Source organism: Vulpes vulpes, chromosome 11 (assembly GCF_048418805.1).
Source record: "Vulpes vulpes isolate BD-2025 chromosome 11, VulVul3, whole genome shotgun sequence".
Taxonomy (NCBI): domain Eukaryota; kingdom Metazoa; phylum Chordata; class Mammalia; order Carnivora; family Canidae; genus Vulpes; species Vulpes vulpes.
In genome coordinates, this window is record NC_132790.1 from 17,404,818 (window position 1) to 17,432,050 (window position 27,233).

At 40.0% G+C, this 27,233-nt stretch overlaps 1 protein-coding gene across 3 annotated transcripts; it reads left to right on the forward strand.

Moving 5' to 3' along the window:
- The first annotated feature begins 10,955 nt into the window (after nucleotides 1-10,955).
- On the forward strand, nucleotides 10,956-25,694 carry TMEM9B (TMEM9 domain family member B). 3 transcript variants are annotated; one of them, XM_072725675.1, is made up of 6 exons: nucleotides 10,988-11,228; nucleotides 13,302-13,393; nucleotides 17,395-17,503; nucleotides 19,586-19,720; nucleotides 24,503-24,675; nucleotides 25,226-25,694. In XM_072725675.1, the coding sequence occupies exons 1-5, from the start codon at nucleotides 11,124-11,126 to the stop codon at nucleotides 24,656-24,658; spliced, it is 597 nt and encodes a 198-aa protein (XP_072581776.1). In that variant the 5' UTR covers nucleotides 10,988-11,123; the 3' UTR covers nucleotides 24,659-24,675; nucleotides 25,226-25,694. The 3 variants fall into 3 exon arrangements, with proteins under 3 accessions (XP_025864078.2, XP_072581776.1, XP_025864079.2); XM_026008293.2 differs by having other exon boundaries at nucleotides 10,956-11,228; nucleotides 24,503-25,694; XM_026008294.2 differs by lacking the exon at nucleotides 13,302-13,393 and having other exon boundaries at nucleotides 10,998-11,228; nucleotides 24,503-25,694.
- Nucleotides 25,695-27,233: the final 1,539 nt, after the last annotated feature.

Consider the following 27,233-nt stretch of genomic DNA (forward strand, 5'->3'; position numbering starts at 1 on the left):
AGTGTTCTTCCTGGCACCAGAAGGCAAGCATTTCCAGTAGGTGGAGATTGCAGAGAGGCATACGTATCCTGGTCAATTGGAGGGAAGCATCTACTATGAACCAGGGACTATGCTAACTCCTGCAAAGAAGTTAGTATTGCTCATAGTTTTGCAGAAGAAAAAGCTTAGGTTCAGAGTGGTATCAAGATAAATCCATTTAGCACAATTAAATGAATTGTCTCTAAATTTTCTTTCACTGGAAGTGAAAGATGGGATGATCATTTCTTAGCAAAACTGTGAAAGATTTTGGTATTGGGTAGAAGGTGGGATAAGGAGACCTCCAAAGCAATTTCTAATGCTAAAATTATTCGATTTTAGGACATCTTTATTAAATGGCATTGTGAATCAAACGCAGTCTCTTGTTGACTCACTGCCAACACTACAGACTCATTAATTTGGACTTAAATTATGATCTTTTTACCCAGATTTGAAGGTTTGCAAGTAACTGTTCTCATGGAACCAGAAAGCAGAGATAAACTAGTTTGTGTTATAGCTTGGACTCCTCTGGCAGCTGCCATTTCTTCCTTCCATCATTAGTGCATTCTGAGCTATTATATGCTACTGTCTATTTGTCTGGCCAGTGACCTACTGACAGCCGTTTCTCACATGGTGTCAAGCATATGGGCATTGTGACAACTGTTTTCTTAAAGATGCTTTTATTCATGGGTCATGGTATGTTCTGGAAGACTGGGACTGCCAGATGCCTGACCAGAATGGAGAAAAATGGGTCTTTATCTGATTTTTTAGTAGTGATTTATCCAAAGGTTTGAGTAGCCTGGTGACTACAGCTTTATTCTTTCTTTCCAGCACCTTTATCACACTCTTTCCTAGACCTGTGCCTCTAACCAGCAAATCACAGCCACCAAAATCAGAGAGGGGAATTAAATTTAAGCATTGCTCTTACTAGAGCCAGAGTAGCCTCCAAATTTGTAATTAATACAGAAAACCTAGCTCTCTAGGAAGATCACATACTTCAATGTTGACTTACTCAAACCATGCAAGTTGCCTGGAACAGGAGAAATAGATTGGGAAAGGGAGTATGGTTGACCTAGTAGAGATACTTGTGTTTGCCAGAGGACACACCTGGAGGGTAAAGGGAGGAGAAAAAGAAATCATCTATACTGTGAGCCTAGATAACAGGAATTTAACTTTGCTTTCATCATGTGACAAACTAAGGTGGAATGTTTTGGGATTCTGTTATGAATTGCTGGACTCCTGTTATGAATTGGATACACTGGATGACCTTGTACTTGGGGAGCTGCTACAGTGGTTCCCATCTTACTTATTTTGAAAATGGGTAAGGACATGAGAATTTTATTGGTGCTGGGGCTGATCATATGAAAAAGTAATTAATCTTCTTTGAAAGTTCTACAGAGGGCAGCCCCGGTGGCGCAGCGGTTTGGCGCCGCCTGCAGCCTGGGGTGTGATCCTGGAGACCTGGGATCCAGTCCCACATCGGGCTTCCTGCATGGAGCCTGCTTCTCCCTCTGCCTGTGTCTCTGCCTCTCTCTTGCTCTCTCTGAATGAATAAATAAATCTTTAAAAAAAGAAAGTTCTACAGAAACTTTACAACATGTCTGAGTTCATAATAATTTCTCTGTGGTATATACAAACCAATGGAGAATAGAAAGTATATTAAAGTGAACAGTTCTCATAAAGACCAGTTAAGACCACACGGTGTGTGAAGGGCGCCAGTTCTAAGCTCTGAGGAAGGGTAGCTAGAGAGACCAGCTGGGTATACCCTGTGGAGAGTAGGATTTCAGAAATAGTCTCGGTATCAGCAGGTAAGTGGGGAGGGGGAGGGCAGGAATTGAAAAGAGTGACGATTAAAGGGAAACAAAAACAAAGTGAGAATCCCAGTATCAGCCTAAGTTGATTCCACCATTGCGATTCAGCTCTGTCTGTGTATACCAAAGCCTGGAGGGTGGGCCAATCAGACCCTGTGTGTTTGAGGGACTGAGAAACATCCTAGGAGGAGTGAGCCAGTCAGACATGTCTGACACCTTAACAAAAGTTGTGTTGGCAATATCTTATTAAAAATGGTGGACTAAAAATACAGCATCCTCCTGAAACCCCATAAAAATGACAGTAAAGAATACTAAATGACATAAATCAATGAGGACGAAAAACATGGGAGAAAATATAATAGCACCCAAACAGTGTCAACAAAATCTTTTTTTTTTTTAAGATTTTATTTATGTATTCATAGAGACACAGAGAGAGAGAGGCAGAGACACAGGCAGAGGGAGAAGCAGGCTCCCCACAGGGAACCCGACGTGGGACTCTATCCCGGGTCTCCAGGATCACACTTCAGGCTGCAGGTGGCGCTAAACGGCTGCACTACCGGGGCTGCCCTCAACAAAATCTTTGAATCTGGAAAGTAAAAGACAAGCAACAACTGTTGGAGCAGTTCAGAAGAAGCAGAAACCTAATGGGAGTAGGGCCTAGAGGCGGGGTGACAATAATAATAACCAAATGAATAACCACAGAACCCCAGAAAAGACTGAGTGAGGAATTGGAGACATCAGTTATCTGAATAGCAAGTGGCAGGGGTGGAGGGCTAAAAACATGATGATTACTTAAGACTATAAAGTAAGTTAGACCTCAGATCCTCACTCGTTCATTTGTTCATTCCTTCATCCTCTGGAGAAGCTGAATTAGTTGGAACCCCCAAGAACAGCTGGGAGTTGGGAGGAGGCATCTCACTGAAAATGGGAATTTAAAGTTGAGTATTCTGAAGAGTCCGACATTTCTGTCCCTGCCTCTTCTCTTAGGACAATGCTTTCACTTCAGCCTTCTCAAGGTGATTTTTTTCTTTCACAGTCCTATTACCGGTCAAGAGTTGGAGGTAGATGCTCTTCCTTTTATCACTGTTTCCTGACATTTCTCCCTTTGTCTTCCCTTAAAACTCCCCAGCTTTGAGTCTCATGCCATCAGGTTGTATTACTTATTTCCCTTCATTGCTGTCATCTACAAAATCAATAAGCCCATGGGTCATTCACTCTCATTTCTCAAAAACTTTAGGTCTTGGCTCATTTCACTCCCCACAACACTACTCCTTATTTAATTATTGATGGTTAATTTACATACATGGATGATCCTTTCAACAGCTGAACAACATATTGGTTCCTTGAATAACAGCGAATAACATATTGGTCAACAGCCTGACATACTCGTTCCTTGAATAACAGCATTCCACTATTTTATGCATTCATTCCTGTGGTCATACCTTTTATTTTATTTCCAAAAACTGTAACCCTTCCATAAGGTCAGGCTGATGTATCTCACTGTCTGACCATCACTTTCTATCTTCTAGCCATCTCCTAGTAACTTGATTCCATCACTCCTTTGACTACCTCCTTTCATTGTCCCTATCTTCCATGAGTTCCTCTCCTCCCTTCATAACCAGTTTAGGTCCCAGGGTCAGTCATTATGACACTTGTATATACTTTTAACTCCATTTCTCCTCTCTGTCACACTCACTTCACAAAACCACAATGTTAGTTAAAGGCAGCGCTTTGCCTACTCTGCCTAAACTGTGAAGTAATCATGCTGATTGGTCTCACTTTACTTTTTTTCTTTTTACCTTTTATTTTTAAAAAATCCCAGTGTAATTAACATACAATGTTATATTAGTTTCAGGTGTACAATAGTGATTCGACAGTTCCATATATTACTCAGTGCTTATCAAAATAGGTGTGCTCTTAATCCTCTTCATCCATTTCACTCATCTCCCCACCCACCTCCCCTCTGGTAACCGTCTGTTTGTTCTCTATAGTTAAAAGTCTGTTTTTTGGTTTGTCTCTTTTTTTTTCCCTTTGTTCATTTGTTTCTCAAATTCCACATGAGTGAAATCATATGGTATTTGTCTTTCTCTGATTGGATTATTTTACTTAGCATTTATATTCTCTAGATCCATCCATGTTGTTGCAAATGGAAAGACTTTGTTCTTTTTTAATGCTGAATAATATTCCTCTGTGTATGTGTGTGTATACATACATACTGCATTTTTATCTATTCTGTCAGTTGATGGGACACTTGGGCTGTTTCCATAGTTTGGCTCTTGTAAATAATGCTGCAAAAAACAGAGGGCTGCATATATCCCTTCAAATTTGTTTTTGTATTCCTTGGGTAAATACCCAGTATTACAATTACTGGCTCCTAGGATAGTTCTATTTTGAATTTTTTTAAGAACCTGCATACTGTTTTCCACAATGGCTGTACCAATTTGCATTCGGACCAGCAGTGCACAAGGGTTCCTTTTTTCCACATCCTTGCCAACATTTGTTGTTTCCTCAGTTATTCTAGGTATTCAATGAGGTGATATCTCATTGTGGTTTTGATTTGCATTTCATTGATGAGTGAATGAAATGAGCATCTTTTCATGTGTCTGTTGGTCATCTGTATGTCTTCTGAGAAATGCCTATTCATGTCTTTGCCCATTTTTAATTGGATTGTTTTACAGATGTTCTAGAAGTTCTTTATAATTTTGGATATTAACCCTTTATTGGCTATGTCATTGGCAAATATATTCTCCCATACTGTTTAGTTTTGTTAATGGTTTCCTTTGCTGTGCAGAAGTTTTTTATTTTGATGTAGTCCCAATAGTTTATTTTTGTTTTTGTTTCCCTTGCTTCAGGAGACATATCTAGAAAAATGATATTATGCCCAATGCCAGAGAAATAACTGCCTGTGCTCTCTTCTAGGACTTTCTTTTATGGTTTCAGGGCTCATATTTCAGTCCTTAATCCATTTTGAGTTTATTTTTGTATATGGTGTAAGAAAATTATCTAGTTTCATTCTTTTGCATGTAGCTGTCCAGTTTTCCAGCACCATTTGTTGAAGAGATTATCTTTTTCCCATTGCATATTCCTGCCTGCTTTGTCGAAGATTAATTGTGACTGGTCCTACCTTAAATTCATGTCCATAACTCTTAGGCCCTTACAGCTGCCCAATATCATATTCTCCTAGTCATTCCCCTTCCTATTCTAGACCAGAGCTCCACAAACTTTTTCTGTAAAGAGCCAGATAATAAGTATTCTAGGCTTTGCAGGTCATGCAGTCTTTTTTTACAACTGACCTACTGTGCCAGTGTAGCAGAAAGTAGCCATAGGCAATATGTAAATGAATTGAACTTTTATGTAAATCTTTATGTCACAATATAATATTCATCTTTAGTTTTTTTTCTCAACGATTTAAAATTATTAAAATTATCCTTAGCTTATAGGCTGTAAAAAAACAGGATTTGGCCCCCAGCTCTACTTTGCTGGGTTATGTCCTAAATTATTTCATACCTTCTCAAGTTTCTAATGCTTCTTTCCCCATTCTCATTCTTAGATGACTTTGCTTTCTACTTCATTCATGAAATAATAACACTCACCACCCCTACCATACCTACCCCCTTATTGGAATCTGTATGCATATATTCAGTTTTCCCTTCTGTTACTGTGTACTGTTACTGTTACTCTAGCACAATACCTAACTACTGTATAACTTACCATGTTTGTTATTGTCTGTTTCCCCCGCTAAAATCTTAGTTTCAAGAAGATAGGGAGTTTTGTCTGTTTTATATACACTGATGTATATCCAGTACTGAGAACAGTGTTTGGCATGTAAGTATTCAGCAAATACTTGAATGAATGAACACTGGCAACCAGACCAGCAAGCAGAAGTTTAGAGAATTTTTCATCAGAGAAACTTACCTCTCCTTCCAAGAGAAAAGACTCCCCTATTTGATACTTCGAGATCTCCTTGAGCACACTAAGTAGTAATTTTACGAACTTCTTTGAAGAAACACCCACAATAAGAAATCCCCATTTTATGGGATTGACTCAGTACTTAATAAGTATATATGATGTGTACATATATAAAACCAAAGTTTCACAAAATTATTTTTATATGTGATATATTCTGATATATTTCCCGTTCTATTTACTGTCACTTGGGGCAGATGGGAGGAAGGTTGGTTGTAACTGGCTACATTTATTTCACAAACAACTAATGGGTTTGCAACTGGAATTTTGAAAAATACTGCAGGGTGTCCTAATTACAAGCCCTGTCATGTACACAGAGCTTCCTATCAGCTTTCTTTCTTATATCACACTCCTACATATGAACGGATAACCAAGGATCTCCAGATATTTAAGAAAACCTTCTAACACAAAAGACAGAAACAAAGACTGAAAAACAACATAATTTAAGAAATAAAATATTAGAATTATTCTCAGAGAAATAAGAGATTGCATCCCCAGATGGAACAGAATGCTATTTAAAGGGTGGGGTGGAAGGGTGGACAAGAAAGTACTCTAATAAATGTAAGACAGGATAACTGAAATGTAAAAATTCAAAAGAAGATTTGGAATTTGGAAATCTTTAAGAAAAAAAGAAGAAAAATGAAGAAATGATAATTTTTTTTAGGACAAAAACTGCAGCAGCAGGTTTAGAGAACAACCAGTCCAGAATGAAGGATGATGATAGACTCCTGGTGGTGTCTCCAGTTTAAAAAATAAACTGAAAAAAAAAAAAAAGTAAAAGAAAAAAAATAAACTGATAGGCTTCCTGATGTGGTTGAATGTACTGACAGGAGAATTGTGGATAAAAACACTTAAAGCCTTATAGTGAGCCACTAATAGCTTTATACAGTCTTATAGCTAGATACCTATATAGTCTTATAATTAGCCACTTAGGATAGCATGGGAAAAAAAGGCTTCAGTCAAAAAACCAAAATGTGGTATTATGCTAATGGGACCAACTATGAATAATATGTGGAGTCATAATAATATGAGGGTATTTACCTAAGGTGATATAGATACATTGAAGAATAATATATGTGTTTATGAGAGGGCATTAGACTATATATATACATTGTCTATTTCCTATAGGAAGTAAAATAATAGACCAAACTGAAAAATCAAGAACTAGTTATAGGTATGTTATTACGAAATATGGAGATATATCCCAGAAGAGATAGTTAAAAAATAAGAAAAAGGTTGTCCAATTTTTAAAAATATACTATATTGGTAAAAATAACATCTCATGTATTTGAAAATCTTAATGATTAGAGAGGAAGGACTGTTTTCCTTAAGTGTTCCCTTAGGGCACTGGGAAACAAACAATACTGATTTAGCACCCCTCTGAAAGAAACTTTTAAAATTCTCCCTGCTTTGGTACTAAACCTTGTGTTGCTTTGTTATTTTAGGGACTTCAGTAACTTATCAGCAATAAGGGCACCAGTATCTCTAGGAAAAGACTATATTCTAGCCCCACACATTGTTCCCTGGTGGGGACCAGCAAATGATGTGGAATGACACGCTTATATGGCTTTACAGAAAGTGGAGGACAGAAAATCTCACTAAAGGAGGTCAGGTAGAAGCATCCTAGGCAGGCACATGATAAAGGAGGCGGCTCATATAAGATTCCTGGGTATGCTCAGAAATAACTGGAAGAAACTGTGTGTGTGTGTGTGTGTGTGTGTGTGTGTGTGTGTGTGTACTTCCATAACCATGAGCGGCACAATCCAAGGAAACCGTCATCACTGATGCTGTTCATGACTCCATTTGTTCTGGACTGACATGGTCTGGGAACGTGTTGAGTAGTTCAGAGAAAATAAGAAAGGGGCATCTAGAGAACTGTCTGATCACTGGAGGGGAAAGGAGGTGAAGGGGCTGCACATAGCTGGCAAAACCTTGGTCCCAGATACATAAATTGTAACTTCTGCTTCCTAATCTTCTGACTTCCACACTTAAATCTCTCACCTGGGAATTTTTCAGGCTTCACAAAGAAGTAAGAGGGCCCGGCCAGGTAGGTGCCCCTAGACCTGTGTTACTCCTTTAAAAATAATGAACTAGGAAAACTAAGTCACAGGGAAGCAAGGAGAAGGGAGAAGAGTGGGTCCTAAGGGAAATGATTGGGTGCTAAGTCCTTGCCTGTAAAAAGAACTCTGATGTAGCCTTATGGTCTAGGAAAACCCTAGGTCAGAAATCTCTCCTCTCCTGCCTACTATGGTGGCCCACATCCCATCTATAGCTCTCTGGGCTCAGCATTGCTTTCTCATGGTCAAAAGGAACCATACAGGGATTCAGGTAAGTACCTAGTTCCTTGACACACCTTAAGAGCCTCTCTCACTCACCTTTTCCTTTCTCTGGGTCCCCACATTTATTGGTTTTTAGAAGATCTCAGTTTCCACAGAGAACAGGCAAGGTCCCTGCCCTCAGAAAGCTCACCATATTTGGGTGGAGGCTGGGAAATTAGAGGCAGATATGAAAACATAATTTTATTATTTTTTTTAATAAATTTATTTTTTATTGGTGTTCAATTTACCAACATACAGAATAACACCCAGTGCTCATCCCGTCAAGTGCCCCCCCTCAGTGTCCATCACCCATTCACCCCCACCCCCCGCCCTCCTCTCCTTCCACCACCCCTAGTTCGTTTCCCAGAATTAGGAGTCTTTATGTTCTGTCTCCCTTTCTGATATTTCCCACACATTTCTTCTCCCTTCCCTTATATTCCCTTTCACTATTAGAAAACATAATTTTACCATGAGGTTATGAAATATTTCCACAAACACAGAAGGAAGTGCACATAGGTCAGGTAAGTTCTTCCAGCTAGAAAACCCCTACCTAAGGGGAAAGTGTTATTTAGGTGTGAGCAGGGCAGAACAAAAGGAACCAATAGCTTTACTACTTTTTTGTTGTTGTTGTTTTAAGTTCTATTGCATCACCTAAAATTACTTTCATTTTTTGGCCGACACACACCTCCCCCAAACCCTTGGCTCTAGCTCTGTCCTCTTTCTCCTTACCCAAGCCTGAGTCTTCATTCAGTCTCTAGCCAGGCAACCATCTTACAGTTATACTCCACTCATGGGAGCCATAGTCTATGTTCTAGAACATTGATGCCTAACATAAATATTGCATTTTCTAGTGGCCGCATTTAAGGTAAAAAGAAACAAATGAAATTATTTTAATAATTTAATCCAATGTATCTGAAATATTTCAACCTTAAGCAATATAAAAATACTGTGTTTTTTTTTTGTACTAAGTCTTTGAAATCCAGTGTATACTTTGCACTTACTCAATTCTGATTAGCCACATTTCAAGTGCTCAATGACACATGCGGCTAGTGGCTACTGTACTGGACAGTCTAACTCTAAAATGCTGCTTCCAGGAGTGCACTTGTTAATTCTCCAATAAGCAGATAAGGCCCACCAGTCATTAATATATATTCACTTTAAGCCTCTGTACTCTCAATCATGAAGAAAAGACCTGTGAGGTTTTAGCCAGAGGGAGCACACCCTTAAATATCAGACCTAGACAATGAACCCTAAATTGATCCCAAACTTGCCTTTAGCAATCACATCTACAGTGCCTCACAGACTATTCTGACCTCTGGGTTGTTCTTGGCCAGCAGAACACCCACAACAAAGACTTGTTATCTCACTAATGTGACAGTACCTTCACAGGGGCAGCCTGCAGGGGCTTTGATGAAAGGTCATCTAGCCCTACCCCTCTGATTCTGGCTGGGACTAGGCACCACTTGCCACTTGGGATTGAAAGGGTCTAAATATATCTGGCACAGTATCAGACACCTTGTGTTAGAGTCTGGCATCAACAATAATCACGTGGGAGGGGCACCTGACCGGTTCAGTCCTAGAGCAGTGACTCGATCTCAGGATCCTGAAATACAGCCACATGTTGGACATGGAGCAGCCCCCGTGGCTCGGCAGTTTAGCTTTGCCTTCAGCCCAAGGCGTGATCCTGAAGACCCATGATCGAGTCCCGCGTCAGGCTCCCTGCATGGAGCCTGCTTCTCCCTCTGCCTGTGTCTCTGCCTCTCTGTGTGTGTCTATCATGAATAAATTTTAAAAAATATCTTTAAAAAAATTTTTTTTAAGTTAAAGGAAGAGTCTAGTAATTAAAACATTTCTGAAAACTAGGAAAAGACTACTTTTTTGTTTTAAAGATTTTAAGAAACACGGGAGAATTTGAAATCCATAGATAAGAGTTCAATCTCCCCATAGTGAACCAAGAGCCAGAGGCCCAGAAAAGCTAAGTGTTTTGCCCAAAGTCCTTCAGCAAATCTGCAGTGGTGGTGATGAGCTCTGTATCCTTTCCACTATCCCGCTCCACAATGTCTTCATTAACTGAAAAATATTTTAACTGGAGACACTGCGCCATCTCCAGGGTCCTCCTAAATTACCTGCAGAGGATGACCCGCACTTGGAAGGCCGGTCAGCGCTCCCCCAACTCTTGACTTCGAGGCCAGCCGCCCTTAATAGGATCTTAGCACCGCAGTTCCCCCACTACTGGAGTCCCGGGCGGAGGAGGCTCCTAGGGCGGTTCTTTGGCCAACTACACACCGTCCGGAGCCTGACCTAGCCCGGCCCGGCGTGCAGCAGGCTGGGGTCTAGGCGGTCAGGCCCCAGCGGGGGGCAAGCGGGGGGACCCAAACCGAAGCCAGTGTTAGAAGCCCTGCAACGAGCGGCGTCCGGGAGGCGCAGGGGCTGCAGGTTAGGGGCCAAAGTGCCGGGGAGGACGGCCCTCTGGCTGGGGGTAGGCCTCCCGGAAGGCATGGCCCGGCCGTCAGTCCCGTGGCCGCCTCCACGCCTGCCACCTGCCCTCGCAAGCCGCCCCGGGCGCTTGGGCTCGCCCCAGCCTCGGGGGCCTGGCGACGGACGGCTCCGGCCTCGCAGGGGTCGCTGGAGTTGCTGGGGGTCTCCCGGGCGAGAGGACTCCCCAGGGCCCTGCAGGTCCACAGCCGCCGCTGCTCCAGCGCCCAGGAAGGACAGCCTCACGCCTCGGAGCTCTGCCGGGCCGCGGCTGCCGCGCCAGGGGCGCCCCCTCGGTTTCCCGCGCCCGAGCGTACGCGGGGCGGGCGCCGACACCGCGCAGCCTCCGCGGCCTGCGCACGGGGAACCGTTTCCGGGGCGGCCGGTGATGTAGCTGACCCCGCGCGGCCGGTGACGCCGAGGCCCGGCCGGAAGTGCGGGCGGAGGAGCCCGAGCCGAGCCGGAGCTCGAGCCGGAGCCCCAGCCCGGACCAGGTCGCGGGGGCTCCGGGCTGTGGCCACCGCTGGGCCTGGCAGCGATGGCGACCGTGTGGGGAGGCTTCCTTCGGCTTGGCTCCTTGCTCAGCCTGTCCTGCCTGGCGCTCTCGGTGCTGCTGCTGGTGCAGCTGTCAGACGCCGCCAAGGTGAGTCGGCGCAGCCTTCGCTCCAGACAGGAGCCCCTCCCCTCCGGCCTGCCGACAGCCGCCTGTCAGCCTGCGGCCCTCCCCGCGCCTCTCCCGGCCCTGCCACCCCGTCCTGCAGGCCGCCCCCCGCACACACACCCGACACCCCACCGCCCGATCGCACCGGCGCCCCCCAGCCCTGCGGCTCCGGCAGTGCCGGCCGCACTCGCACCCCAGCCCTGGCCGCGCCCGCCTCCTTCCCGCCCGCTGCCCCGCCCCCGCCCCCGCCCCAGCTCCGCCCAGCCCCGGCAGCGCCCGCAGCCCGGCAGCCCGGCCGGCCTCCTCCACCTCCTAGACGGTCCCCTTCCCAGCGCCGACGGCACCCGCCTCAAACTTACAGCCTTTCCAACTCTGAGAGCCTTTAGCTTTCCACCCTAAGCTCCTGAAGCCCACCGCGCCCTGCACCTGCCTCACAGCCCTCTTCCTGCCCCGCCCCCGTTCCCCAAGCCAGAATTACCAGAAGCCCCCACCTCACGGAAAGCCTCCCTCTCAGGAACTAACTCATTTCGACTCACCCCTGAACCGGTTCCCTTCCCAGTGTAGGAACTTGCCTCTCCTTGCAGCCTGCCTTCCCAGTAGGACCTACACAGAGGACCACCAGCCTAATATCCTGACCTAACTCCCTCCAGGATCTCGTGGCCTCTTTGTTTGGCCTTCTTTCTTCCTGATAACTCAGTGGGGAAGGGAAGGGCCCAAGCTACAGGGAGGTAAAGTTGTAGCCCCCTCCCCTGCTCCCCTTCTTGGTCCTTCCAGCCTCCTCATGCTGCTCTTTATAGCCCCCTTCATGCTCCCACCCTCCAGACCTGCTTTGCCCCTGGTACACACTTGTGCGTCCTCCTTGATGAGCTAGCTCCTTATTGGAGAAAACGGAAGGAATTTACCTTAATGTGATGGGAAAACAGATTGACATTTGCATTTAAAAAAAATAGCTTTAATCTATAATATGGGACAGGTTGGGAAAGACAGGTTTAATGCAGACAGCTCAGGGGGTTTTGGTCGGGAGTTCTTGTTGAAATCTTTGCTACCTCCTACCAGAAATAGGGAAAGCAGCAAGTCTCGTGTCTTTCAAAACATTGCTGGCATCCTCTGCATATGTCCTGTCATCACTTTAAGACTATATTGCAATGATGTATTTATCTGTCAGTCTCCATTAGGGTGTGTCCTGATTACTGGCAGGAGCCATGTCTTGCACTTATCTGAATCCACTTCATTGAGCACAAGGTCCACCATGGAGCAAATGCTCACTAAGTGGTTGCTGAATGAATCCATTGTCAACAGCTCTGCCAGACATAGCACCATATAAAGGAACAGTGGGCCTTGGGGGGTGGGGCAGGGCGGGAGCTAATGATCCACTTGCCCTCTCAGATAAATTCCCCTTTGCTAATGAAGCTTCTCTTATTTCCTGTGTTCATATATTTAGTCACCACTTTCTCCACTTCTTGAAACTTGCTTTATCATTAGTTATCCTCTCTGTCTACCAGTGATTAGAAGCAAAGTTTCCTGGGGAGGGTAGACCAAACTGATCTCAGCTAGACATAAGCTACTGCCCTTATGTACTTCCTTTCTAGTTATAACTGAGTGCCTCTAAAACTTCACCCCTTCTGTAGAGCCCTGGTCCAACCCCCTTTATCCATATCCATGCCATTCTACTAAAGGGTGGAAAGATAGTAGTTAGAAGAATTGTGACTTGTTTTGTGAGTAATTTTGTAATCAGATCCTTATTTGCAGGCAGAGTTATCTGTCTATTGTGCCTTTTTTACCGGCAGGTAGATAGCATAGTTTGTCATGTGACCTATAAATGTGATTAATAAATCACAGATCACATACACATATTATTTCAAAATAATTTCGTGTACTATATAATGATTCATTAGCATTACAAAAAAGGACCTGTGGCTTTAAAAAGCTTCTCTCTCTCAAAATGAATAGTTTTAGAATATTTGGCAGGGGACGCTTAGCAAAATGTATATGGTGCAGTTTTTAAAAATATTGATATTGTTAACAAGCTATACTAAGTTTCCATTTTGGTTACAGAATTTCGAGGATGTCCGATGTAAATGTATCTGTCCTCCCTATAAAGATAATTCTGGGCATATTTATAATAAGAACATATCTCAAAAAGATTGGTAAGTATTCTAGATTACTGACATACCTGTCAGATTTTTTTCTGTGGTTGTCACTGTTAGCCCAGAATGTTCATCTAATGTATTGTTTCCTTTTTAAATACAGTTGACCTTTGAACAACGTAGGGCTTAGGTATCCTGGGCCTGGCACAGTCAAAAATCTGCATATAACTTTTGACTACCTCAAAATTTAACTGCTAACAGCCTACTGTTGACCAGAAGCCCTACCAATAAAACAGTTGATTAACATATATTTTATGTTACACGTATTATATACTGTACTCTTACAATAAAGTAAACTAGAGAATAGAAAATGTTATTAAGACAATCATAGGAAAGAGAAAATACATTTGCAGTAGTATACTGTATCTACTGAGAAAAAATTGTGTACAGTGGACCCATACAGTTCAACCCCTGTTATTCAAGGGTCACCTGTATTTCTTTTTAAGTGTGTCAAATTCCACTTCTATTTGAAAAAGTGAAAGTAAGGCCCTGAATGTGTGATGTAAACTTAAAGGAATCTAGCCAAAACACTGATCCCCAAGTAGGGTTTTATAAGGGACAGAGCTGAGTTTGTGGCACTAAACTGCCCATGGCTACCTTCCATGCCCTCCTAAATTTTAGTCCTCTCTCTTGTTTTTCACTGGAAGGTCCACAGGCCTCATTTATCTGGGTTATAATTTTCATAACTTGTAAGTTTTGATAATGTATTGCCTAATACAGAAGACTATGCTTGAAAGTGTCAGAAGGCTCAGAAAGGAATGGGAATGAGCCATGTATATCATAGTTTCCCACTTGGTGTGCCATGGATATAGGTATGTCAAGAAGTTGCTCCCTCAGCCCTTGGGGTAATCAAGCAGTCCTGTGAGGACTGGGCTCTTGACTCACTAGCCACCACCAGCATTCTCTATTTATGGACCTTACAAATGATAGCTTTTCTACATATAGCATAAAATGATTGGGAAGCAGTTGTTTGTAGTAGGATGGATAGGATGGATGGAGTCCTTCTCATGGTATGATGATTTATGATTTGTAAACATGGTGGAAGATTGCTGAGATAGGCATACAAGAAAAATAGCTCCAAATGCTAGGAACTTGCACATGTACCCAATTTTACAGCTAAATAGCAAGCAAAACTTTGAAAGCAAAATTAAATTCATTTGGTTACAGTATTTCAAGTTGACTTTGAAAAAGAAAAGTCAGCTTTTGAGCATGTTTCTTTTTTCTGATGCCATTGTCTGTTCTTCCCATGGTAAACATTTAGGTTAATCTGATATTTAATAACTATATTTTTGAAAGCTTCTTATGAACTTGTGTTCCACTTTAAATTGTCTCATATTACAGTGGTTTAGCTATATTCTTACAGATTTTATGTAATCAAGTTACTTTTATGATACAAGAAAACTCATACGTTTTTAAAGTTATTCCTATACATTGTCCAGATACATGAAATACCTACATTTAGTTTAATTTATTATCAGTAATAGAATGTGATGCTTTTTAGTTGAGCAGCAGGTGAACTCACTGTTCACGTGTTTAGCACTGATCTTTTCACTGATATTTTACGATTCCAGGTTCCAACAGAACCATATACCATACACTCTGGTTATTGGTCAAAACAGGGAGCTTTGAGATTAAACAGTTGAAAACAAGGCTTGTTTGTGATTTTTCTTACCCCCTTCCTTCCTGTAGCTCAGCCTTTTACCTGAGATAGGTTCTCAACTGTTAACTGTTTTTAGAAGAGTAAGCAAGTTATGATTAATCAGAATGTTATGCCTTTACAAAGTGTCCAATATCTATTTGGTCCTAGATGGAGTTTTATCTTCTGGCTTCCATTTTGTCCCATTGTTAACTCTAATTCTTTATTGACTTAATGCTGTCTGACTGAGGAAAAGTTTGAGTTCTTTGGTTTATGCTTGGGTTGTGAGGTTAGCTGACAATATCCTTGTTGTGGCACTAGGGGGAGGTATTGCCTAGTTCCCAGCGTGGTCAAGTTCTGGCTCTGGGTTCTGTATTTATGACTGACTAGCCAGCCAGAATGAACCTTCCTCTCCTATCCTGCACAACTTTTGCATAATGCTCAATATCTCCTTGTTATTAAACTATATCTGTACTTTAAAAAGAAACACTCAATACTCAACACATAGTTCCCCAAGCAATTCTAAGATATTGTTATGAAGACCTCTGAAGCTGAAACAGGAAACTAGGAGATAAGTCTTGTTTTCCTGAGGTTCAGAGAAATACAGGGGAGCTGACCTAGGTGGTAGAAACCCTGGCTTCTAACCTACTCTGTGACCTCGTGCAGGTGACTTCTCTGAAAGTGTTGGTCTGGATAACCTATATGATTGAATGGGACATTAGCTTCTCTGCCCATTTTATGCCTGCAACCAGCTGGAAACATTCCTGGTCTTCTTTATGTTTGGAACAGATAACAGATTTGTATGGTATGAGTTGTGGGACCTTACCATACTACCAGTTGAGGCTTATTTTTTCATTAGTATCTTTGTTAAAATTATTATTTAAAAAATTTTTTTAAAAATTATTTATGGCAGACACTGAGAGAAAGGCAGAGGCATAGGCAGAGGGAAAAGCAGGCTCCATGCAGGGAACCTGACGTGGGACTCAATCCCGGGGCTCCAGGATCACACCCTGGGCGGAAGGCGGCGCTAAACCGCTGGGCTACCCGGCTGCCCAAAATTATTATTTTTTAAAAGATTTTGTTTATTTATTCATGAGAGACACAGAGAGAGAGAGAGAGAGGCAGAGACACAGGCAGAGGGAGAAGCAGGCTCCAAGCAGGGAGCCCGACATGGGACTCCATCCCGGGACCCCAGGATCATGCCCTGAGACAAAGGCAGACACTAAACCACTGAGCCATCCAGGTGCCCCTCTTTGTTAAAATTAAATTACCTGTTAGGGATAACTGATTGAATTTTTATCATTTATGAAAGTTTGGGTTTTCTGTCATGTCACAGCTCAGAGGGAATGGGACATGAAAATGTAGATTTTGCTGGGCAAAGGGAAGACATAGCCTAGAGCATTGGGTGCCCTCAAGAAAGATGGGTGGGGTGAGACAGGATGTGATCATAGAGTTCTTGAGGCAGCCCAAAGTGCCTATGGAAGAGATGATAAAAGAAAAGAAAATTGCACAGCAGTTGACAGGACAGGAAAGTGTGCCTATTTTTGCTGAAAGTGAACAGAGTTGTAGGCTCTTAATAGTTGGGGAGAGTCATAATTTAATTATTTCCTAGAATTGACAGATTTCTGGGAAAAGGTTTTTTTAATAGAATTATTTTTTTCATAAGCCACAATAAATAAGTGCCCTAGAAAATGGGGGAAAAAATAAAGAACATCCAACAACAAAAACATTTAATCTTTTATTATTTTTTGTACTCCTTCTGGGTAATCAGTTTTCATTTTTAAATATTTTTGTTGTCCCAATCCTATTTCTCCATGCATTTTCAATAGACTTTTGCTCATTGAGAAAAGTAATTTTTTTCCTTTCTGCAAAAGTAATTATTTCTTTCTGCACCTTTGAGTGCTCAGTTTTGAGTTTCAGAATTTAGCAACTATTCAGTGTGATTAGCCATTCATATACCACCCTGTGGCAGTTAAGACTGATGTTAATTCATAAAAGAGATAATATATTTGAACAATGCATCAAGATACATTAAATCATTTAAAGCAATTTTTCTTGGTAAATGAACAAGTCTAAATATAATTTGATGTGCTAAGTAGTTTTCGATCCCATTTGAGATTTTTTCAGGTGCATTTTTAACTGTTAACAGCAGCACTTTTGAAAATTGCTACTACTTGAGTCTTTATGGTTCTTAGACTGTTAAATCTCACCAAATTGCTAATATTGAGAGAGCGATGATTTCACTTCCCTTATTATTTGTTCCTTAAGTTCTTAAGCTCAGTGATTATTCTGGATCATAGAAAAGTTTTCATCAGTATAGAAAATCCAGGTAGGCTGAAGCAATATTTTATCCTTGTTTTTTCAGCGATTGCCTTCATGTTGTGGATCCCATGCCTGTGCGAGGGCCTGACGTAGAAGCTTACTGTCTACGCTGTGAATGCAAATATGAGGAAAGAAGCTCTGTTACAATCAAGGTAAGAAAAAAAAAGAACTTTTCTGCTTTGGGAATACTTTTTTTTTTTAAGATTTTATTTATTTATTTGAGAAAGCACGAATAGGGGAGAGGGGCAGAAGGAGAAGCAGACTTGCCACTGAGCATGGAGCCCAAGATGGAGTTCAATCCCAGGACCCCGGAATCAAGACCTAAGATGAAGGCAGCTGTTTAACTGACTGAGCCACCCAGGTGCCCCTGCTTCTGGAATAGTTCTTGATGGTATCTAGACAAGAAAGAAAATTTTGGACATCTGAATTCTATTTCAGTCACTCAACTACTATTCTTCCCTCCTTTCCTTACCTTCCCCTAACCCCTTCCTTCCTCATCATCAGCAAGAGCCCCAGAAGAACAGTGGGTCTGCTCTCTGCCTGTCTCACTGAGATGCTCTGGGGAGTAATTAGGACATATTAACAGAGGTGTGATTTGTGAAATGGCACAAAAATGCCCTATGTGTAATTAGCACATCCTGAAAGCTATTCCAGCTTTTCTGTGGGCCACATATGCCAGAAGCTAGGGAGAAAACAGCATGTCTAGGCCCTCTTCTTCCTGCCCTCTCAAACCTGAGGGGGAAAAATATATATATACATATATAGAGAGAGACTATATTCTAGAACTATCACGTATGGATTATAACATTTCCCATATTTCCTGTAGGAAATAAAAGGTAGATCACTCTCATCACCATTTGACCTCTAATGAATTCAATTACTTTTTTATGGTGGCTAACAGTTCTTCCCCCCGATTTTTTTATATGGAGCTTCCCATTCATTTCTCCTGAGAAAAGGCCTCATGGGAAATCTGGAATGATCAGCTGTAACAGTTACATAGATTTCCGTGGGAGAGTTTCTGCTCCAGCAAGGTGCTATCCTGTAAAGAAATACTCACTGTACTTTTTTTTATTATTCAGCTAAGTTTTTGATGTGTAATTTACAGACCCTAAAAGCCACTCACTGTTAAGTGTGTAACTGAATACATTATAGGAAATTTAAAACAATTTCTAAAAAATTCAGTGCAACAACATTCCCGTTACCCCTCATTCCCATTCACAGTTAATCTCATTCCCACCCCTAGCCTTAGACAATCACTATGCTGCTTTGTGTCTCTACAGATCTAGATATTTCATATACGTAGAATCATACAACATGTGGTCTTCTGTGACTGGTTTCTTTCACCTAGCGTAATGTTTTTGAGGTTTATCCATGTTGTAGCATGTTATCAGTATTTAATTCCTTTTTGTTGCTGAATATCATTTTATTATACGAATATAACACATTTGTATGATCCATTCAAAAGCTGATGGACATTTGGGTTATTTCCAGATTTTTACTATTATGAATAATGCTGCCATAAATATTTGTGCACATGTCTTTGTGTGGATATATGTTTTCCTGTCAGGTAGATTCCTTAGAGAGGTAAGTTTATTTTATCTTTTTAAGAGATTGCCATATTGTTTTCCAAAATAGTTGTACCATTTTCATTCCCACCAGCAATGTTTGAGGGTTCAGTTTTGCCACATCATTGTTAAGATTTGGTACTGTCTGGCTTTAATTATAGCCATTCTAGAGGTGGGGGGAGAAGGGTGTCACACTGTACTTTTTGACAGCATACAGATCAAGATCTCAGGAAAATCACTGGCTTGAAATGTATTTTTGTATATCTAAGTTGATCTAAAAGAATGTTCTGTTGAAATTCATCTGAATTACCTTTTTTTGTTAGGGTTCCTTTAAGTTGTCTAAACACAGTACTGCTGAATCTAGGACACTATATTCAGGTGAAAAAAGAAATTTGGTATGCTAGCAGTGGTGACAAATGATTAGCAGTAGGTGAAGATGGAGTTCTGAAGACTTGCAATAAGATCTCAAAGACAAAACACATTTTTTCTCTTTATCTTTAAATAATATTTTGGTGAAGAGTTGAGTTTGTTTATGTTGGAATTTGGTTTGTATAGGAATCCTATATGCTTAGCAGAAAAATCAGTCTTCACCGTGGCTTCACTATTATTACACAGAACTCTGATTTTTTGCCTCAAACAGAGATGTAACTTATTTTCAACTTCCTTTAGGTTACCATTATAATTTATCTCTCCATTTTGGGCCTTCTACTTCTGTACATGGTGTACCTTACCCTGGTTGAACCCATACTGAAGAGACGCCTGTTTGGACACTCACAATTGATACAGAGCGATGACGATGTTGGGGTAAGTACTTGGCATTCCCTAGCTGTGTATGGCAGTATTTGTCATCATCTGACATAAACAGCAAGTGAAAAGTAGTTGTATATAGATGTTCATGTGCTGGAGCAGATTATCAACTAGAGAAGCTAAGGACTGTTCTAATTTTAGTATATATCTCTTCATGAGGAAATTACTCTGGATAGCCATCAAAATGATGGTCTAAATTAACGATCCTTGGTGAGTGTGCTGTATAGGCTTTGCCCTTTAGTATCAAGGGCACAATTTTCATTGCCTTTCCCTGTTTACACTGAGAAAAGCTTGTGAGATAGATTTCTCCCCAAGCTCTTGCCTGAGTATTATTCCTGTCAGCATGACCAAATATATTAGAAGGCAAAGAGGTTTTAGTGAAGGGAAATAGGAAGACAGTGTTCTTTTCTTAATGAAGTGCAGCTTGATAACCTGAAGTGCAGCATGATAACCATGCTTTATATTTTTCTACTCCTTCTTAAAAAAAAAATTTAAAAAAAAAAACAAAAAAAGGGATCCCTGGGTGGCGCAGCGGTTTAGCGCCTGCCTTTGGCCCAGGGCGCAATCCTGGAGACCCGGGATCGAATCCCACATCGGGCTCCCGGTGCATGGAGCCTTCTTCTCCCTCTGCCTGTGTCTCTGCCTCTCTCTCTCTCTCTGTGTGACTATCATAAATAAATAAAATAAAAAATTAAAAAAAAAAAAAACAGAAAAGCAAAAAAAACCTGTGATCTTTAGAGAAAAAAAACATCATTCCTGATTCTCTTCCTATCTTAAAAACACATTTCTATTTATACATATACTTGGTATAATCAGTGTATAAATTGTTTTGTGGTCTCCTTTTTGTGTTAACATTACTTCATTAAAAAATGTCTGGTAATTAAAAAAAAATCTAGTTATTGATATAGTCCACAAGCTTGTTATTCAGTATAGCTTAGAGCATTATATTGTTTTATCATTATCCTGTTTGGGCCTATTTTCCAATTTTCCACTGTTTTGTTATTCTACATATAATTATTTTTAGAAATTACTTTTTATTTTGGATTACTTTATTGGCCTACATTCCTCAAAATAGATAAAATTCAGTAGAGTTTCAAGACCCAATTCCAATTTTAGAAATTACTTTTTATTTTGGATTACTTTATTGGCCTACATTCCTCAAAATAGATAAAATTCAGTAGAGTTTCAAGACCCAATTCCAAAAGGGTGAGCCCGGGCTAACCAAAGTCAGAAGTCCTTTTACTCTGGAATGTCTTGTGGAACTGTTGGTAAAAGATTAGAGGGAATCCTGACTGGATGGCTTGGGTTATTACTAAAAACAGAGCCTGTTTTTTAATCAATACATTGTTGTCATATGAATATCAATTATGAATACTCAATTTATTTGAGCAAGATTCCATTTGTGTCTTATCAAGAACTTTCATAGAAGCACCTCTGTTTGCCTCTTTTTTCCTTGCTTCCTTATTAATTCAACCAACACATAATGAGTAACTTCTCTGTATCAGGTCCTCTGCTGGGTAGTAGGAATAAAGAGATAAACAGAAACAGATAGTAAAAGAAATGGCTAATTATAGTATGTTTCCACCTTTTATTTTTAATCATGTAAGAAATGCCTGTTAATTTTTGAGGAGTTCCAGGAGGGGATTATTGATAGGCTGGGAGAGAAAGGTCAAGACTGGAGATCTGATGTGGTCAGAAACAAGGCCTATGGGGTGAATGGGGAAAGAGAGCTAAAGGCCAGGAGGTTTTGTACCAGAAGCATTAGAGTCTCAAATACTGTTCCCATGCTATTTTCATTCACATACGACAGATTTTTCTCAGCCTCAACAGCATTGACACTTTAGCTTGGATAATTCTTTGTTGTGGGGAGTTATCCTATTCATTTTAGGATATTTAGCAGCATCCCAGACCTCTACCCACTAGATTCCAGTAGCGCCTATCATCCCAACCATGATGATGATAAGTGTCCACAGATATTGCTAAATGTTTTCGGGGGACAAAATCACTCCCAGTTGAGAACTAACATATAAAATGTTATGCGTCAAAGGCCACATAAACGGGCAGCCCCGGTGGCGCAGTAGTTTAGCGCCATCTGCAGCCAGGGGTATGATCCTGGAGCCCCGGGATCGAGTCCCATGTCGGGCGCCCAGCGTGGAGCCTGTTTCTCCCTCTGCCTGTGTCTCTGCCTCTCTCTCTCTGTGTGTCTCAATAAATAAATAAAATCTTTAAAAAAAAAAGGCCACATAAACCATTTCATAATAGGCACATAGAAAGTCTGACTTAAACTATATTCTTTATAGTATTAAATATTTGTTTCCTGATTTTAGAAATAAACAATATTAATGTAATACACATAGAACAAAAGAAATGGATGCACACATGTGTAGATGAAAATGTGTAGAAAAAAAATGTGTAGGAAAGGCATTTGGTGGGGTCATGTGCTTAATAATCCTTTTGTTCAGTGATTCATTCTGTACATATATTAACTGAAAACATTGTTTCTGAGAAGTCTGGCTAATTCTTGGATATCTATTGAATTGATGCTGGGCAGAGAGAGATTTTCTAACCTTTAGCTATGAATTTATACAGAGTAACAACTCTGTACAAAAAAAAATAAATTCCTACAATTGTTGCTTATCTGAGAATTCTTTAGTATTTATGTGCTTTTAAAAATGTTTTTCTTAAATTCTCAGTTGTCTCATTTTTATTCACTGTAGAGCATTTTAAATCAAGTGAGAGTTAGTACAAATAGTTAAGTTCACTGTAAGTAGTCACAATATTTATTGTATCATATATCCATGACACATCATTGCTATTATCAAAGCATTAAAACATGTTTTGTATTTATTGTAATTTTATCAGGTGTAAAAAGAACAAACATATAAAAAGGGTAAATCTCTATTTGCATTCTTCTAGCATCCATGACCATGAGCAGCTAGTTCATTCTTGTTTTGATAGGTGGAAAATGGACCAAAAGGATTAACTGGTTTGTTTAGCCCTTTAACTTTGTTCCTTAGGGAAATTTTTCTCCCCCTACCCTGAAGGGCAGATAACAGGACTATGAAATTGAGAGCTGCTCTGCTGATAAAGTATATCCTTCTTCCCAGTCTTGTTTATGTCAAAACAAACTAATGGTAATACTATTTTATATACAAGTTCATTGAAGCACCATATTCCCATAGAGTTGTTTTAATCTACTTGAACAAAATCAGTGTGTTGAGATGATATAACACCAAGTCAAGGTGAGATGAACTAAGTCGTGTGTTCATTTGTTAGATGACCTCAGATCAGTTTATTTCCTTATGCGAAATTAAGTAATCCAACAGCTTTAGCCTTCCTTGTTCTTAAATTTTTTTCTTAAATCTTTGAAACATTTTGAACTTATGGAATTTTATTTTCATTTGTAAGGTTAAAAATTTAAAAACATGGGTCTTGCTGTTTGCCTCTCTTGTAACAAGCTGTTACCTATATTAAGCAAAAAGTTGAGGAAATTTCAGTAAAGACCGGGAAGATTCCTTAGAGAAAACTTTTTGATGTCTTTGAAATGTAGACATTGTATAAGTGTCCTACTATAAAAAGAAGACCAGGTGTTGTAATTCCACACAGTTAAAGTTGTATATATAGTTATGTGGTTGTGTTTGGCTTTCTATAGACATGCTGACTCCTGCCTTGGATATATAATAGAGCTTTTGCAAACATACACAGCAAAACAATATTTCTTTCTTTGAGGCAAGGTTTAAAATAAGAGGTGCAACTTGTGACTTGGATCCTACGTTAGAACATTTAGAAGCTTTGCTGACAAGGTTCAGGAAAAAGAGATCAAGGAAAAGGCAAACAAAAGCAATAAATTAGTATTGAATGCTTTTTGTCATTTAGGCAGCTGTGTTTATATCCTCATTCATAGGTAGATTAGCATGGTGGTTTCCTGTGTCATGACTACAAACATCAGTGGCATTGGTTTACTTTGACCAGGTTAGGTTGGTTTTCTACACAGATACCTGGGTGACCCTTCAATAGCCTCTTTCTTAAGGCAGCAACTAACATGGAAACCCTGAGTGCTCAGCAGTGAAAGATTCAGGTGTTTAATAAAAATGCTGATGTAATAAATCCTACTGTCCTTAGTAATAGAGGGTGATGGTAGCGCTTAAACTGTGTCTCTTCATTACAGATTGGGGGAGGTGGAAATGAAAAGGATTTTGGAAATCAGTCCATTTAGTGTATGTGTTCAAGGTGCAGGGAATTATTAAAAGACAAGATCCTATCAACTCTTCTCCCAAGGGTGAATGTGGCCCCAAGGTGGCAAGTAATAATTCTAGTATAATGGGAGTCAGGAAATTAAGACAAGTTTTTCCTCTGCCAGATTAGCTATATAGTATCGAATTCAGCAAGGAAAAGCTCTACTTTCCCTATCTGTAACGTGGATATTAACATGAAAATAGATTTTTCCCCCTAGTTGTCAGGGAAGGCTGGTCTTTAAAATAAATGATCACTGTCTTTGTCTTGGTCCATGCTTCTTAAGGGAAATGTCTTTGGAAATGATGACTTGTGGAAACATTTCACAAATACCTCCTCATCACTCAAACGACTTGAACCACCTATTTCTGTATTTGAGTTCATCCTACTTCTGGCACGTGAGTGCCTAGGAGTGCTTGGCCAAAGAGATGGTCTGTTGTTTGTGAAGTCCAGATGCCCCCATCTGTGGCTGGATAATTACTGTATTGTGTGTGTGTTTTACACTGATCGTGCCATTTCTGATGTTCTCCATTCTTGGACTTTCAGGATCACCAGCCTTTTGCAAATGCCCATGATGTGCTGGCCCGCTCCCGCAGTCGAGCCAATGTGCTGAATAAGGTAGAGTATGCACAGCAGCGCTGGAAGCTTCAAGTTCAAGAGCAGCGAAAATCCGTCTTTGACCGTCATGTTGTCCTCAGCTAACTGGAAATCAATTGAAGGTGATTAGAAAGAAATGAGGCAGACAACTGAAAAAAATTGACTGAGTTTTCCTGGGTTTTGTTTTAATACCCTGCTGATTTCACCAACTCTTGCTGGCAAATTCAGAATTGGGAGACAAAAATGTGCTTGGTATTTTCTTTTCTTGTTAACATATTAATACAGACATTTTTAAAAGCACACACCTCAAAATCAGCCAATTAACCTTTTTCCTATTTGTGACTTTTACTAATAAAAATAAGTCTGCCTGTAAATTATCTTGAAGTCCTTTACCCGGAACAAGCACTCTCTTTTTCACCACACAGTTTTAACTTGGTTTTCAAGATAATTTTCAGGTGTTTTTCTTTCTTTCTTTCTTTTTTTCCTGGCAGGGAAGGGGAGGGATGCGTGGGAAGTGGCTAACATAACTTTTCTCAAGTCACTTTACTAAACAAACTTTTGTAAATAGACTTAACATTCTATTTTCAAGTTTCATTTCTATTTTGCAGTGTAGCCAGCCTCATCAAAGCCCTGACTTACCCATTTGAATTTTGCACTGACTATATTATCTAGGTATCTGGTTGGCCTGTGGCTGCACTTCATGATAAAGTGGATTTGAACTACCTGGTGGCTCTTCATAAAATGCAGATTTTCCTCATGTACTGTGATGTCTGATGCAATGCATCCTAGAACAAACTAGCAATTTGCTAGTTTACTCTAATGACTAAACATAGTCTGGTGTGTGTGGTCTTTCTCATCTTCTAGTATCTTTAAAGATGAATCCTAAGAACTTGGACATTTGCAATAAAGGAATTTTCTTTTAACCTCAAGCGTCTCTGGATTGGTGACATACACACATTTGTCAACATTTCCGGTCAGGTGGAGAGGCAGCTGTTTGAGCTCTAATGTGTGCAGCTTTGAACTAAAACTGGAGTTCTTTTCTGGGTGCCTCCCTCTGAAAGGTATAACAGTTATTAGATAACTGGCTTTTTTCCTCCTATGTTCTCTTTGGAATGTAATAATAAAAATAATTTTTAAAACACCAGTGTTTCCTTCTTCTTTTTCTATATGATCAACTTGAAGATACAAAGACATTTGGTACTCTGTTATGAGACTACTGTTTTATAACAGTTTCATCATAGAATATGGGTACCAAATTATCTGTGTGTGCATGTGTGTGTGAAGAAAAAAGGAGAAAGAAAAAAATGTATGGTTACTTAGATGGGGCCCTGAAAGTATACAAATATTGACAAATTGAGAGATTAAAATTCAGGCCCTGAAAGTATACAAATGTTGACAAATTGAGAGATTAAAATTCATAAAGAGAAAAATTCATGAAGGAGGGCTTGTTCTAAAATTTATTGGCAAAAATTATAATTAAATTATATTAAATTAATAAGGTTGAGGTTTTAGGAGTTCTTAATGGGTTTTTTGGCTAGTAAAAAAGTCTTTTTAAATCTACAAACCTAACCTAAACTTACTGATTTTACTGTTAGTATTAAAGGATGTAAGTAAGTTCAAGTACAACCAAGTGGAATTTATTCTCAGGTATGCAAGGCTGATTGAACATTCAAAAATCAATGAAATCTATAACAGCAAACAGGCTAAAGAAGAAAAATGACATGATCCTATCAATAGATGCAGAAAAAGCATTTGACACAACCCAACACTCAATTATGATTAAAAAAAAACAAAACACCTCTCAGTAAACTAGGAATAGAGGAGAAATCCTTCAACTTTATAAAGAATATCTACAGAAACCTACAGCGAACATTATACTTAAACAGAAGCTTTCCTGTTAAGAGAAGGAACAAGGCAAGGATACCCTCTCTCATCACTTTTCAACATCATACTGCAAATTCTAGCTAATGCAATAACAAGAGAAGGAAATAAAAGGCATACAGATTGGGAAGGAAGAAATAAAACTTTACAGATGACATGATTGTCTAAGTACAAAATCCACAAGAATTGATAAAACCCCAAAACTCCCTGGAACTAGTAAGTGATTATACAAAGGTTGCAAGATAGAAGGTTAATATTCATAGGTCAATTGCTTTCTTATATATTATCAATGAGCAAGTAAAATTAAAAACAATACCTTTTACATTAGCACTCCCCAAAATGAAATAGGTATAAACCTAACAAAATATATATGAGGAAAACTACAAAACTGATGAAAGAAATCAAAGAACTAAATAACGATATTCCATATCCATGGTTAGGATAACTCCATAAGCTATCAGTTCTTCCTAATGATCTATGGATTCAACACAATCCCAGCCAAAACCTCAGCAAGTTATTTTGTGGATATTAGCAAACTGATACTAAAGCTTTATATGAAGAGGCAAAGACCCAGAAAAACCAACACAATATTAATGGAAAAGAACAAAGGTGGAGGGCTGACACTATTTGACTCCAATACTTACTATAAAACTATAGTAATCAAGTCAGTGTCAGTGTGGTATTGACCAAAGAATGGACAGATAAATAGAACAGAGAGCCCAGAAATAGACCACACAAATGTAGTCATCTGATCTTTGACAAAGGAACAAAGGCAATATACAACGGAGAAAAGTATTTT